Below are 13,491 nucleotides of genomic sequence, written 5' to 3' on the forward strand. Positions count from 1 at the left end.
CCGTGTTATTCAGTTTGTCTCAGCTACTAGGGGTGTTGATGGGAGAGAGCGGGTTTCTAAGGTAACAACAGGCAGGACGGTACCCCACTTAGGAGGCTTGAGTGCATACCTAAGTGGTGCACCTCAGACAGTGCAGACCTTCTCTCACTGGGAGTCAAGGAGAGGACACCCTTCTCCACTGAATGCCTTGAGATCCTCAAAAGTAATGAGCGAGCAACTTTCAGGGGGTGATATCTCGAGGGACACTGAGAAGGAAGTGAGGGCTCTAGGGTAAAATCTGCTGGTCGCTGCTTAATGGGAAAAACGAGTCTCTAGAGGGCTGAGGAGTTAAACCGCTAACCTCTCCTTCTAGCTCCACGCTCCCCAGTTTCTCCTCAGTATGCGCTGTTCTTCTTCCTTCTGATAAGGTTTTGCCTATGTGTTGTTCCTTGCTTTTTGTTTGTTTGTTTTATTTTCACCAACGCCTGCAGCATACAGGCAGCACAGTTGACAGTTAAGCATAGACTCTGTGGCCAGACTGCCTGGTTCCCCAGCTCTGAGACCCTGAGCAAGTTATTTTGCCTCCTTGAGCCTCTGTTTCCCATCTGAAAACAAGGAACATAGTAATAACCACCTCCAAAGGCTGCTGAAATGATCTAGTGGTTAACACTTGCAATTTGTTTAGAAGAGTATTTACCCAGTAAGCACTATGTATGTTTTGGGTGTTATTATTTTTTCCCATTAAAATTTTATTGGGAACTCAACAGGTTAAACGGAGAAGGCAATGGCAACCGACTCCAGTACTCTTGCCTGGAAAATCCCATGGACGGAGGAGCCTGGTAGGCTGCAGTCCATGGGGTGGCTAAGAGTTGGACACGACTGAGCGACTTCACTTTCACTTTTCACTTTCATGCACTGGAGAAGGAAATGGCAACCCACTCCAGTGTTCTTGCCTGGAGAATCCCAGGGACAGGGGAGCCTGGTGGGCTGCGGTCTATGGGGTCGCACAGAGTCGGACACGACTGAAGCGACTCAGCAACAGCAGCAACAACGGGTTAAATGATCAGGATGTTCTGAGTGAAAATGAAATGATGTCTGTAACAGTTTAATGTTGGTTATTCTGTCTATCCAGCAATATGCTAGAGAAATCTGAATCAGCTAAAAATAAATCACAAAATTTTCTCACCCTTAGGATTAAACAACTTAATTAAGCGAACCTGTGCACATCATCTTTCCAACTGATAAAGGGTGAAGAGGGATAAAAGATCACCGATAAACCGTAGCACCATTTGCTAGGCCTGTCTCCTAAGAGCATCTCAGAAGGAGAATAATTGAAATCTGTCTTTCTGAGTCCATCTTTCTAAGATGATACACTTGGTTTGGGCTGGAGATGTCTGTGCAAGAAAAAGTTGCTTCTCTACAACTCACACTGTGAACCATTCAAGTTTCTCCACCACAGCTTACCCTCAGCTATTCAATTAAATACTGTTTCTAGAATCTGTCTGAAAAAAAAAAATGCGGTTTTTTTCTCTTTGCTTCTCACACCTAAAAATAAAGAGGTATAAACTCAAGCCTAAACAATCAGACTAATGGAATTTCATGCAAATCACCTAAAACCCCTCTCTGCCATGGTTTCCTGAGGTGTAAATAAATTTAACATAACAACTAATGAACAAAACAGGAATGCCCAACATATCCCACACCATGTTGGGCAGAGACAGTGCATTTATTAACAGAGTTCTTGGGGAAAAGGTAAAATAATTATTAAGATAATATTTTTAAAAGTTTATTCATGTTTTCCTGCCCAGCGAGCTCTAGTTTATAGCAGCGTTCCCCAACCTTTCTGGTACCAGGGGCTGGTTTCACGGAAGACAAGTTTCCCATAGACTGGGGGTAGAAGGGGGATGGTTTCCAGATCATTCAAGAGCATTATATTTATTATGCACTTTATTTCTATTATTATTACATCAGCTCCACCTCAGATCTTCAGGTATTAGAGCCTAGAGGTTGGGAACCCTTGGTTGACAGAGCCCAGGCTTGACTTTATTTAATCCATACAACCTGCAAACATCAGGTTACAAAGCTAGAAAGGGATACAGCCCAGAACAAACTCAGTTCTTTGGAGTCCTAGTCTAGTGCTCTTTTCATTCACCAACAACTGCTTCCAGACTCCTGCAACCTGGTTTGTCTTGGGTACAATCTAATTTTTTGTTTTTTTCCCCTCCCCTGAACTGAGATTTAGCAGTTCACTTAATGGCCAGCTAACTTCAGGGAGTTCTATCCTTGTGGGGAGTCTCCCCACAGCCCCCCAGTCTGAGATGCATTGCTCTACAAGAGGAAAATACTTCAGTGCATTCACAGTACCATTTAACTACAGCAAAAATAACTTATGTAAGCTTTATATTAATAATTATTAATAATACATTAATTAAAGATATTATTTCTCTTTAATATACAGACTGACCTAGCACTCTCACAGGATCACCACTTCCGAAGTCATCTGTCATGTGCAGTATGTGGGATGTTTCCAGGAACCAGCCATAATGCCACACACAGTTCAGGCATTTAGTTTCTTTATAACCTATGCCATTCACTGGATAAAAATAAGCCTCTTAAACGCTACAAATGTTACAACTTTTAGTAAACACAGGGAAAATGACCATGAAAATTCTTGTTCTGTGAGATTCATTGGTTATCTCCTGAGAGAGGCCTAAAAAGAGACACCAAACAAAGCAGGGATACACATTTTCATTTTACCAAGTTCTATCTGACAGAGCATCTTACACAGTCCTATCAGAAATGGCTGGCAAGAGTATACTATCAAGCATGTATTTTCAAAAACAAACAAACAAAAAAAAACCCCAGCAAAAATCCACTTAATCTGCCCCTTCAATGTGAAGAGAGTCTATTAATTAGTGAGAATGTTACTGCTTTTCTAAAGAAACTCATGCTTATAAAGTATTTCAAAAATCCGACTGAAATGGTTCCAAAACTGCTGTTTTTTAATTTATTTTTGGCCACCCCATGTGGTATGTGGGATCCTAGTTCTCCAACCAGGGATCAAACCCACATCCCCTGCATTGGAAGCTGGAAGTCTTAACCACTGGACTGCCAAGAAAGTCCCTGTTATTTTTTTAATTATCAAAAAGAGTGTGTTTCATCACTAAAATTTTTGTCTGCACACTTGAAAACTAAGAAACAAAATTTTAAATTTGTTTAAAAAAATCTAAATGATACGTTCAAGGGGGTTTGAACCCATTTGCTAAAATATAAAATGTAAAACCTTCCCATCATCCAAGAAGGACTGATTGACTTAAGCTGTAAATTTACTAGTTGAATTTCAATCAAAAGTCTTTGCATCGTGGTGAATGGGACTGGAAGATGAGTATCATAATTTAATAAATGCAATCAAGAATGGACTTCTGCTTGAGTCTACCTCTTTGACAAGTATCTTTTCCAGTCATGATTCATTCCAGTCATTAACATTCACTAAAAAATATGATTTTAAAATGTACTTCATCTTTATTTTAAATAATCTTTCAATATTTCTACTCCAGAGCAAGATTTATAAGGTATGTAATAAAATATATGTGGGCTTCCTGGTGGCTCAGAGGTAAAGAATCTGCCTGCCAATCAGGAAATGTGGGTTCAATCGCTGCGTTGGGAAGAACCCCTGGAGAAGGAAATGGCTACTCATTCCAGTTTCTTGCCTGGGAAATTCTATGGACAGAGGAGCCTGGCGGTCTACATTCCATGGGTTGCAAAAGAGTTGGACACAACTTAGGATCTAAACAACAACAATAAAATACATGTAAATAATTGCTTAAAAATATTACATAGATTAAAGAAGCAGGGTAAGAAAAATGTTTGGTGACTACTGATCTATCACTACAGAGGAAGTGTACAATGTTGGGACCATTGTTTTTGCAGGTAGTATAGGAAGGGAATAAACAAGGTCAGTAGCAATTTGAACTGTGTTGCCTGATTTCCGGCGGAACACCTGTCTTTGGGGGTTCTGGCTTATGGGTTGGTAGAGATGGGGTGCAAGTCTTTCTTTTATAAACTAACTTGTATCTGGTATAATTCAGGTTATTAGTTCCTTTTTCCTCTTGTTATTTGCAAACTCATCACTTCTAACAGTGATGAGTGCTGAGGTTACTCAGCTTCCTCTTTATGGATGTGTATGGGTAAATACACATATACATGTATTTCACCCCAGATCAAGGGGGTGTGGAAGGGAGAGACCACAAGCAAACACACCACCGCCCGCAGGGTATTTTACAATAGCAATCACCCAAGCGCAAAGACAAAGTTCACTTCAAAAGCTTCCTTTTGGTTCCCCCCCCCTTTTTTTCCTTTTGGTTTTAATTATTTTTAATCATAACGCTTGGGACCTTCTGACTAATGTCATGTTACTTGGAAAGATTTAGAAACTGTGATTCTATGAGAGGAGGTTGTGAAAATAGAACTGTCTTTGAAAGGATTTTCCATCTAGTTCACAAACACTACCCAGACTGGTAGAAAGATGCTCAAACAATCGGGGCGGCAAGACCAGAAGGGTCTCTTCAGAGGGTCTAAGAAATGAGGAGGGCCATCGAAACGGGGAAAAAACTGTTAAGAGAGCTCCTGGCATCCAGGCAGGAGGCCGCGACAAATGTTTGAAAAATGAGAAATGAGGTGGAGGTAAAGTGAGCAGTGGCGGGGGTCCGGGAGGGGGGAGCAGAGGTGACGACCGTGCACGCAGAAACTGGTCCACGTGAGGAGGGGGTCTAGGAGCGCCGGGCACCGCAGCAGGGTGGCAAGGGAGGTAAAAAACAAAGGTCAGGTCTTGAGAACTCAGGGCAGTAAAAAGGGGAAAAGCACCCAAGGGAAAGCAGCGAGTAGGTGGCCGCAGTGGTGACGACGGCGGGGACTGCGCGCTCTGATTCTCGGGGTCCGGGCCGGGGTCGCCGGCGAGCCAGGCCGGGAAAAGCCGGGGATCCGGCTAAGCCCGGGATCGGTTAGGCCGCACCGAAGGGCAGGGCCGGCGACTGTGGGGCCGCGGAGGGAACCGGCCGAGGACCAGCGGCGAGGGGTCGCGGCGGGGCAGGGCGCGCAGGGAGACCGGGAGAGAGGCCGGCGGGGCTGGAGCCGCGGCCGCAGCACCCACAGAAGGGAAGGGCTGTCGGCTTCCCACCCCCGCCCCCTGCCGCGGCGTGAGTCGGGGGGAAAGGCCGGCGGGGATCGCCGGGAGGAGGGGCAGGCTGCGGCCCCGCCCCCGCCGGAGCGAGGGAAGGAGAAAGGCTCGCGGGGAAGGGGGAGAGAGGGCAGCTCGGGGAGGGGGCGGCCGGCGGGGCCTGCGCCCGAGCGAGCGGCGAGCCGCGGGGGGAAGGGGCCCGGAAGGAGGCGAGCGCGGCCGCGACGCCGGGAGCCGGACGCCCGCCGGTGCCGGCCTGCCGCCGCCGCCTTTCCTGCCTGCGCCCGAGCGCGGAGTCTCGCGGCTGCCGAGGCCGGAGTGCGGCGGTCGGGCGTGGGGCGAGCGGGCAAGCGGAGCCGGGAGCCGGAGGCCGCCGGCGGTCCTGCGCCAGGCGCGGTGGGCTCTTGTCTGCGAGGTTAGGCGAGGGGCAGAAAGGGAGGAAGAAGAGAGGCCGAGCGAGAGAAGCCAGGCGATCGGATTGTCCAGGAGGCTGGTGTGGAGGAATATCCCACCCCGAACTCAAATCCACAATAATAATCCAAACTATTAATAATAAGGGGCAGTTTTCCTGGCCAGGCGAGAGGGAGAGCAGGGGAAACGGGAAGAAGCGAAAGCTCCGTTTCATGGAGGCTGAGGCAAGAGAAAATTTCGGAGCCTGGATGTGGAGGAGCAAAACAGAACTAACTCAGGAAATTGTCTTTGAGAAAAAGGCCGAACCTAGGCTGGGAATCAGGCTGGGGTAGGTGGAGAAACCTGCAAGTTTAAAGGAAAAAAAGAAGAGAATATTTTCAGAGATTTTTCTCTGGTTTGTGGTATTGCTACCATTTTAAAGGTAAAAAGCATTGCATTCAGGTGTTTTTTTTTTTTTTTTTTTTTTTGGTGCGATTGGCTCATTTAAAAATTTCAGAACCTTTTCATCTAAAAGCTTTTTTTTTCCAAGGAAATTTATAATTTCGATTTCCCAGGGTTGCACTGGACTTGTAAGGAGTGCTGTTGTGTACATACTATTGTATGGTTTTATTTATTTTTTTACTGTGCAAATCAGCTGGAAGATTTTTTTCCAGGTGTCAGTTTGGATTTTTTCATCTTTTTTTTTTTGGTCCCTCAGTATATCTGTTGTTGTCGTTTTAAGCATTGGAGACCAGAGAATTATTTTTTTCCCCTTTGGAGCTTGAGGCTCTCGCCAACGTAAGGACAGCTGGGAAAACTGGATTAAAAGGATGTTTTTAATCTATATTTTGCAGTTAAGATTGATATTTTGAAGGCACATTCTTTCTGTGATTTTTTTTTTAAGCCCACAGCGCTAACCTTGAAGAGATTTGTGGTTGGGTTTTTGGTTTCTAAGAAGGTCATAGTTTTTCTCTTTTTCTTTCGTTTTTTTTTTTTTTTTTAAAGAGGGGGGAGGGGAAAGGGGGGCTAAGAAAGGAGACCATGTTAACTGGTAGAAGTAGAATGGAGCTTCAGTCACCCGGGTCCTGAGAGCTGGAGGAAAAAGGATTGTCTTCAAGTTGGGAGGCCCTCCTCTCACCTCTTTAAAAATTGTGAGCGATTCAGTCCTGATCAAGACATCACAACTACAGGATTCTGAAACCGTGGAGACACCGAGAAACCATGAGTGTAAGGTTACCCCAGAGTATAGACAGGTAAGTTTGCTAATAATGTGGTTTTTCAACACTTATTTAAGAAAAGACTGGGAAAGAAGGTGTTGCATTTTGATAAAAGATTGCAAAATAAGGGTCTGGGTGGGCTGTGGGTATTGGTGGGGTCCCTGGGGATTGTCTGGACATGTGTGTTTACGTTCCCTCTGTGTATGTGTCCATGTTCAAAACGTAATCTCCTTAATCAGTGTTTTTTAAGTGCAAGCAGTAGACAGTGACGCAAGGAGTGGGGAAAGAGGGGGAAACGCTTTCTAGCCGCCTTTGACTTTTGCCAGGCCAGAGGCTGAATTTGAGTCCCTAACTTGCCAGCTTAGGGGTGGGAGGCGGGCACAAGCCTGGTCACGTGAGACCCCTAGGGTGACTGGGACTGGCTTTAGGTGTTGGAGCTGCGGGGGAAGGGCTCTGGCAGGGGCGTGGGCCTCCACCGGCTGGTTGTTGTGGAATGGTGGGGCTTGGTGATGGGGTGGATCCCATTTCTAGAATGAGGAGGATGTTCTTGGCCTGAATGATGGGACAGAAACATACTTTGCACCCATACAGGTCTGGATTTTACCAGTGGCTGATAATGGCCTGCAGAATGGCATAGGTCAACCCTAGAATTTCTTCTTCTCCAAGCTTGGGGTTTAAATTGAAATCGGCCAACCAGCTAATGCTCTAGGTATAATCTGCCAAGCCGTTTTTAATAAGCTTGACTCTGCAAAATGGGCCTTCCCTCTGCCTAGAGCCGGAAGGATTTGTTTTGGGCTCTTAGGCCTGATATGCAGAGGCACTGGCCCTTAGAGTCTGAGCACAGGATGTCCCATACCCCCTACCCGCCTCCCCACCCCCAGAGTTTGCCCAGCCTCCTCATCAGTACACTACATTTTACAACTTCGAAAGGTATCTGCCTTTTCCTTTCCTCCCCTTCTCTTCAACCCTTAGAGAACCTAGAGAGAGGATAGTTTTGTGGGTGCTGCACGCATCCTAACTGGATGGATGGGTGGTTGGAGGACTGAGCGAGCAGATGAAAGGACTGGGCCTGGGGGTGGGGTGGGAATTACTGGAGAGATAGGGAAGAATATTTGCAAAGGAGCAATGAGTTGTTTTCTCCCTGTCCAGTTAACCTTTGATTATCCATGCTGATAATTTCTTTTTGGCAGTGGAATGTGGCCTGAAATGCATATAATCTCTCTCTCTCCCAAACACTAATCTCTGTATTGCCTCTGAGCCCCGTTTAGATTAGTTCAGCAGTCCCTAGACGGGGACCTGACTTGGCAGTGGAGAGAAGGCAGACAGCCACAAGGACAGATAGTGTACGTGACTGCTTAAACCTCCATCTCTTCCCCTTTTTGTGGCTTCTATTTAGTTTGACTCTTGTCAAGGCAGGGAGTTGAAATGGTTACATGACTGCCCTTCTCTTTTACCCTCTTGGAATTTAAGAATTAACACACTTGCCTCTTTGAGGTTGGGGATGAACTGTTCCTCTGAATTCAGGGTTGTGAGAAGGTAGAAACCCAGGTGTTGAGGGTGAAAGAGTTAATGAAGTTTCCTGGGCTGGAGTGAGATGCTCCTCTGGGAGTTTGGACACCCTCACAGTCTTCTCAGGGTGTGTATAGCATGGTTTTTCTGAGTGCTTTCATAGAAATGTATCTATTTGAACCTCCCAGTATTTCCGTGAGGCAGACAAGACAGAGGTTTTCCTTTCCATTTTACAGAAGGGGTGATTGAGGCTCAGAGAGGATACCTGGCTAGCCCAGTGCCATCTTCCCTGCCTCTTGGCAGAAGCTAGACTCAGATGCAAGCCTTCTAAACCGGAGGCTCTTACTGTTATCCCACCCTAAGTATTGGGTTGGCCAAAAAGGTCATTCCAGTTTTTCCTTATAGTCTTATAAACCCAAAAGAACTTTTTGGCCAGCCCAAGAGATTTGTCTACTAGTCCTGTGAAATGGGAGTGGGGCAGTTTTATTCTCTCTGGCAGTAGAGTACGGTGCTTTTTGGCACCCCCTTGCACTTGGGATAGTGCAGCTTTGCAGGTTGAGAGCATTCTTCACTTCCACTCCCACCCCAATTCTCTTCCTCATCAGCGGGTCAGTTCTGGGGCTTGAGTCCCCTTCAAGGTATTTCCAGCTGCACTGGATCTTTACCCTTTTAGCAGTAGGTTCGTTCTGTTGGATCTTGACATCTCAGGTTCGATACCCCTGTGGATTTTAAATATTTCACAGTGTTACACAATTTTATACTGTACTAGAGAGATTGAGTGGGAGGATTTCAGACTGTTGAGGCAGGGACTCTCTTTTAGTTTTTCGATTTGCTGTGTAGGGAGCCTAGTGTAAGGTACTGCGCTCCAACAGTGTTTGAGAAAATTTAAGTGTGCGGTTCTTGCTTACAGAGAGCATGCAGTCTAACTTGAGAAACTAGGAAAGGTATGAGAGATATAAAAGCAACACTCTCCTATAAACTCTGTAAAGGCAAGAATTGGGTTTTCTTTGCTCAGGTATATCCCTGCGTGCCTGACTAAGTGCCTTCCATTGGATGAATGCTCACCAAATACTTGACATGAATGAATATTGGAATGAATGAATATGTCGGCACGTATAAGTTCATCCATTTCAGATTTTTCAAGGTTCGTGTGTTAATTTCAAATGTAGTCAAAGTAAGGTCAATTAGAGAAGGCTTCCTTGATGATGTGTATTTTCTAGGACATAAGCAACCTGATGGAGGACCTCGTCTATGAAGAGAGATGGTGGCTCAAGGAATAGAAGGCTGTGGAGAGACTTTAATCCCCTCTTGGGGAGTGACTCCTGGTCCAAAGAAACATGAAATATTCGCAGCTAATCTTGATCTTGCAGTGTTAATCAGTTGTTACTGAAAGATGGGCTGAATTGTAGCTGTTCATGTCCCTTTCCGTTTTTGCCTGTGGACAATTTATTGCCCATTAGTGTGTTCTTCTCAAAAGTTTCTAAAAATGTGTTTGATATTGCAAGCAGAGATAATAATAGTGAATTATTTTTATAGGAATGATAATGAGTTTTGCTATGCCATGTATATCCATTTCCCTAGTTCTCCATGGCAAATGTTTTTGAGATGGCCAGATGGGTTAGGAGTTTGCATCCATAAAACAGCTTTTCTCTGTGCAGAGACAGCTCATGTGAGGACTAGAGCAGATGGAGAAGTACTAGATTTAAGCCGAGTTCTTGGTTTGAGCCCTGGCATTCCCCGTAACTGTGTGACCTTGGGCAAATCACATGCCTCCTTTGGTTTCCTCATTTATATGAAATGCTTTCCAGTCACAAACATTTTCACATAGCTTGTCATTTGAGGATTATAATATTTATTACATCTTTCTCATGGTGCTGTTGAAAGGAGCAAATCAAATCAGGTAATATTTCACATTGCTTTCTAAACTGTAAAGCTCTAGAAATTTTAGTTGGTAAACTCAGGGATTTGATTTAGCTTTGGGCACGACTTTCTGAACTGGCCCAAAACAAATTAAGAGTGACCGAAAGATCTTTCCATTGTTTTGAAGAATTTAACCGGAGTGAACAGGCTTTTTTGTTGCAGAAGTACATGAGGTTAGAAAGAAGGCATACTTTTCCAATGGTCAGGGTTGGGTGATGATAGTAGAATATGAGAAGGGGAAGGTTATTGAATCTCCTTCCCAGGAATTTTGATGAATGGGAGAGGCTTGAGCTACCTTGGCTTCCTTAGATGGGGATAGAAAGGATTTGTTTTATGATCTCTGGCTCTTCCTTGTTTTAGAAGCATATGACTTTCCTAATTCAGAATAAACCGAGACCCAAGCAACTGTTCCTTATCAGGGATCTGAGATTAAATGTAACTTTTCCCCAGCATGTAGCCTTTTTTTTCCCCAGAGGAGGCAAAATCTGGAGTGAGGTGTATGGAGGAGGGGGAAGGGGGTGGAGGAGGGAGAAAGAAGCTTCAGGCTGAGGAATGTTTGTAGAGAGGAAAAGCTGGTGGCCTAGGCTGAGGAGGAGGTGGGGGAAAACCCTTGCCACCTCGGGCTCCCTGCTCCCACTTCAGGTTCTTGCTGAGCCCTGGAAACAAGACGTACAGCTGAGTTTCTACCTAGGTTAGATGTTGGCCTCCCAGAACAATATCTTCCCTGGTGGCTCAGACGGTAAAGCGTCTGCCTGCAATGTGGGAGACCCGGGTTCAATCCCTGGGTCAGGAAGATCCCCAGGAGAAGGAAATGGCAACCCACTCCAGTACTCTTGCCTGGAAAATCCCATGGACAGAGGAGCCTGGTAGGCTACAGTCCATGGGGTTGCAAAGAGTCAGACACGACTGAGTGACTTCACTCCCAGAACAATGACGGGGATCCAGAGCTCCAAATAATAAGTCCCCTGAAATGCTGAGTCTTCTCCAAAATGTACCCTGGCGCTCTCCAGGCGTGAGATTAGAGATGGCAATGGATTTGCACATGAAACATTTGGTGATTAATCACCATTATGAACAGGAGCAGTCTAAGCTTACCTTCACATACTCAGAAACATTTCTGAAAGAGCACCCTTTGATAAACAAATTCATTTAGCTTTTTTTTTTAATAGTCAAAGTACTGTCGGAGTCCCTTTGATTGTATTTAGCAGAGTAGACCAAAAAATGTGAAAAGTTGAATGACAATGAGTTCGTCAGAAATAAAAATGATTCTGTGAAGGTCACATGGCTAGTCCCCAAATTGGTACAAAGAGAAAGGAGTTCTGGAAGCTTGTAACCTCCATGGAATAGAGTTTGGAAACTTTTGGATAGTGTCCCTTACTGCTTTAAAGATCTGGGCCTCCGCTGTATGTGAAAGGGCTTTGTTAACGCTGAGGTTCCATGAAACGTAAGGACTGGTTTTAATCTATATCTGCTTCACATCTTCATAGTGGCACTACTTTTAAAAATCCATTTTATTGGTTAATTATTTTTAAAACTTAATTTCAAGATTTATCCTGTGGCTTGGAAACCCGTTTCACCGTGGACTGTGCATTCTTCTTTTCTCAGTCACTGTCCTTGGGAAAAGACTCAAGTGGAGACCTGCTCGTGGCCTCCAAGGTCACTTCTTTGCCCCATGGAGGGAAGCAGGACTGCAGAAAGTTGCAGGTTCTGGTTTCAAGAGAAAAAAGTATTCATTACTTTATGAAAAGTTGTGTTAGATCCCTTGTGAAAGGAGACGTGGAGTTCTGAGGGAAGACCCTCCCCACCAGCATCTGAGTAAATAGATGAGTAAATTAGGGTAGCCAGCCTCTCAGATTTGATTCCTTCTAGCTGTTATGTTCTTTGAGCCTCTGAAAACATAATGCCTGTGCCCTTTCTTTCAGTGAGCCAGGACTTTTTCAGGAACCCTATCTGCCTTCCTGAAAACCAGTGAAAAATGAAAGTTTGAAAAAAAACAAAACAGAGAACAGAGTGGCCTGATGAAGTGGGAGGGGAAATGGAAGAAGTACAATGATGTAGAAGCGTAAGGAGGGGCCAGGAAATCTGTGGCCCCCAACAGACTTGGAGTCGGATTTGGAAGACATTTTCAAGGCCTGGAAAAGCACCTGAATGTGTGGCCCTAGAGCAAATGAACAGAGTTGAGGGGAAAATCACAGAAGTCTTAAGTCTTAAGGGATCCTCTTCTTTACTCTTGACTCCAAATAGGCTATCTCTTGAGGTGGTTCAGAAGGTTGAGGGGCTCCCATTTTCACTGATCCCCTGTGGTTCCGTGAGTTGAATAGTTGAGGACTCTTTTGATTACCAAATTTTCCTTCAGTACATGTTTTTTTTTGGCTGCGCTGCATGGCTTGCAGGATATTAGTTCCCTGACCAGGTGTTGAACCCAGTCCTGACAGTAAAAGCGCCAAGTCCTAACCACTGGACCACCAGGGAATTTCCTCCTTTGCTATAATTTAAGCCCATCTTCCTGCCTTTTACTTCTGATTTCAGCACAGGCCCTGAAGTCCCTTGTATCCCTCTGTCATCTTTAATGACTTCTTCAAGATTCTCTTCTTTCTACAGGATAGCAAACTAAGATGTGGCTGTGTGAGAAGGGAGCTTCGAGTGTGCAGAGTGAAGTGGCTCCATTCAGTCTTGATTTTCAGCACTTTCTCCTCCAGTATTTAAAGCTACCATAAAATGGTGCAGTGAGATCTGTAGTCACCAGTCGTGGCCTGGCATCAAATCACGGAGGAAACAGGACCAATCTGCCAGCCTTCCAGATGCTGACCTGTGATCAGAGGTGCTTGCAGTCAGTCCGTTGGATGGCAGACAGTTATCAAATAGCTCCATGCTCAGCTCAGTGCTTAGTGTTCTGGTAGATAATTTGCAAGAATGTGGAGCTTACATTCTTGTTGGGAAATGTAATTAATGAAGCAATGTGAAACAATAAAAAGATAGTACATCATTGCTGAATCTTGATGTATACCAAAAAGGTACATTTAGAGACAAGGAAGAAGTTGATGCTAATGAGAACAGCCAGGGGAGGGGTAGTTAGATATTATTTAAGTCAAAGAAAGAGAGGAGGCCGTTTCAGACAAAGGGAACAGCAAAAGCCAAGTTCTGGTGTAGAATCAAGCATGAAGGTAGCCTCAGGATGGTAAGAGTGTTGGTCTTCGTAGAGCAGAAAGAAATTAGGTTGTCAGGGCGAGTATGGTGGGAGGGTGGTGTGAGGATAAAGATATTCAGACTGATGTGGTAGGAAATGAGAACCAGTGAGGT

The 13,491-nt window shown here is 45.0% G+C and overlaps 1 protein-coding gene across 10 annotated transcripts in view; it reads left to right on the forward strand.

The window, feature by feature from the left end:
* The first annotated feature begins 6,160 nt into the window (after nt 1-6,160).
* The window catches only part of ARHGEF11 (Rho guanine nucleotide exchange factor 11), a 116,744-nt gene continuing 109,413 nt past the window's right edge, over nt 6,161-13,491 (forward strand). For all 10 annotated transcript variants that reach the window (XM_027529615.1, XM_027529683.1, XM_027529648.1 and 7 more), the window contains exon 1: nt 6,161-6,798. In XM_027529615.1, the coding sequence (XP_027385416.1) occupies nt 6,767-6,798 (32 nt within the window). In that variant the 5' untranslated portion in view covers nt 6,161-6,766. The remainder of the gene's footprint in view (nt 6,799-13,491) is intronic.

The sequence above is a fragment of the Bos indicus x Bos taurus genome, chromosome 3 (genome assembly GCF_003369695.1).
Source record: "Bos indicus x Bos taurus breed Angus x Brahman F1 hybrid chromosome 3, Bos_hybrid_MaternalHap_v2.0, whole genome shotgun sequence".
NCBI lineage: Eukaryota > Metazoa > Chordata > Mammalia > Artiodactyla > Bovidae > Bos > Bos indicus x Bos taurus.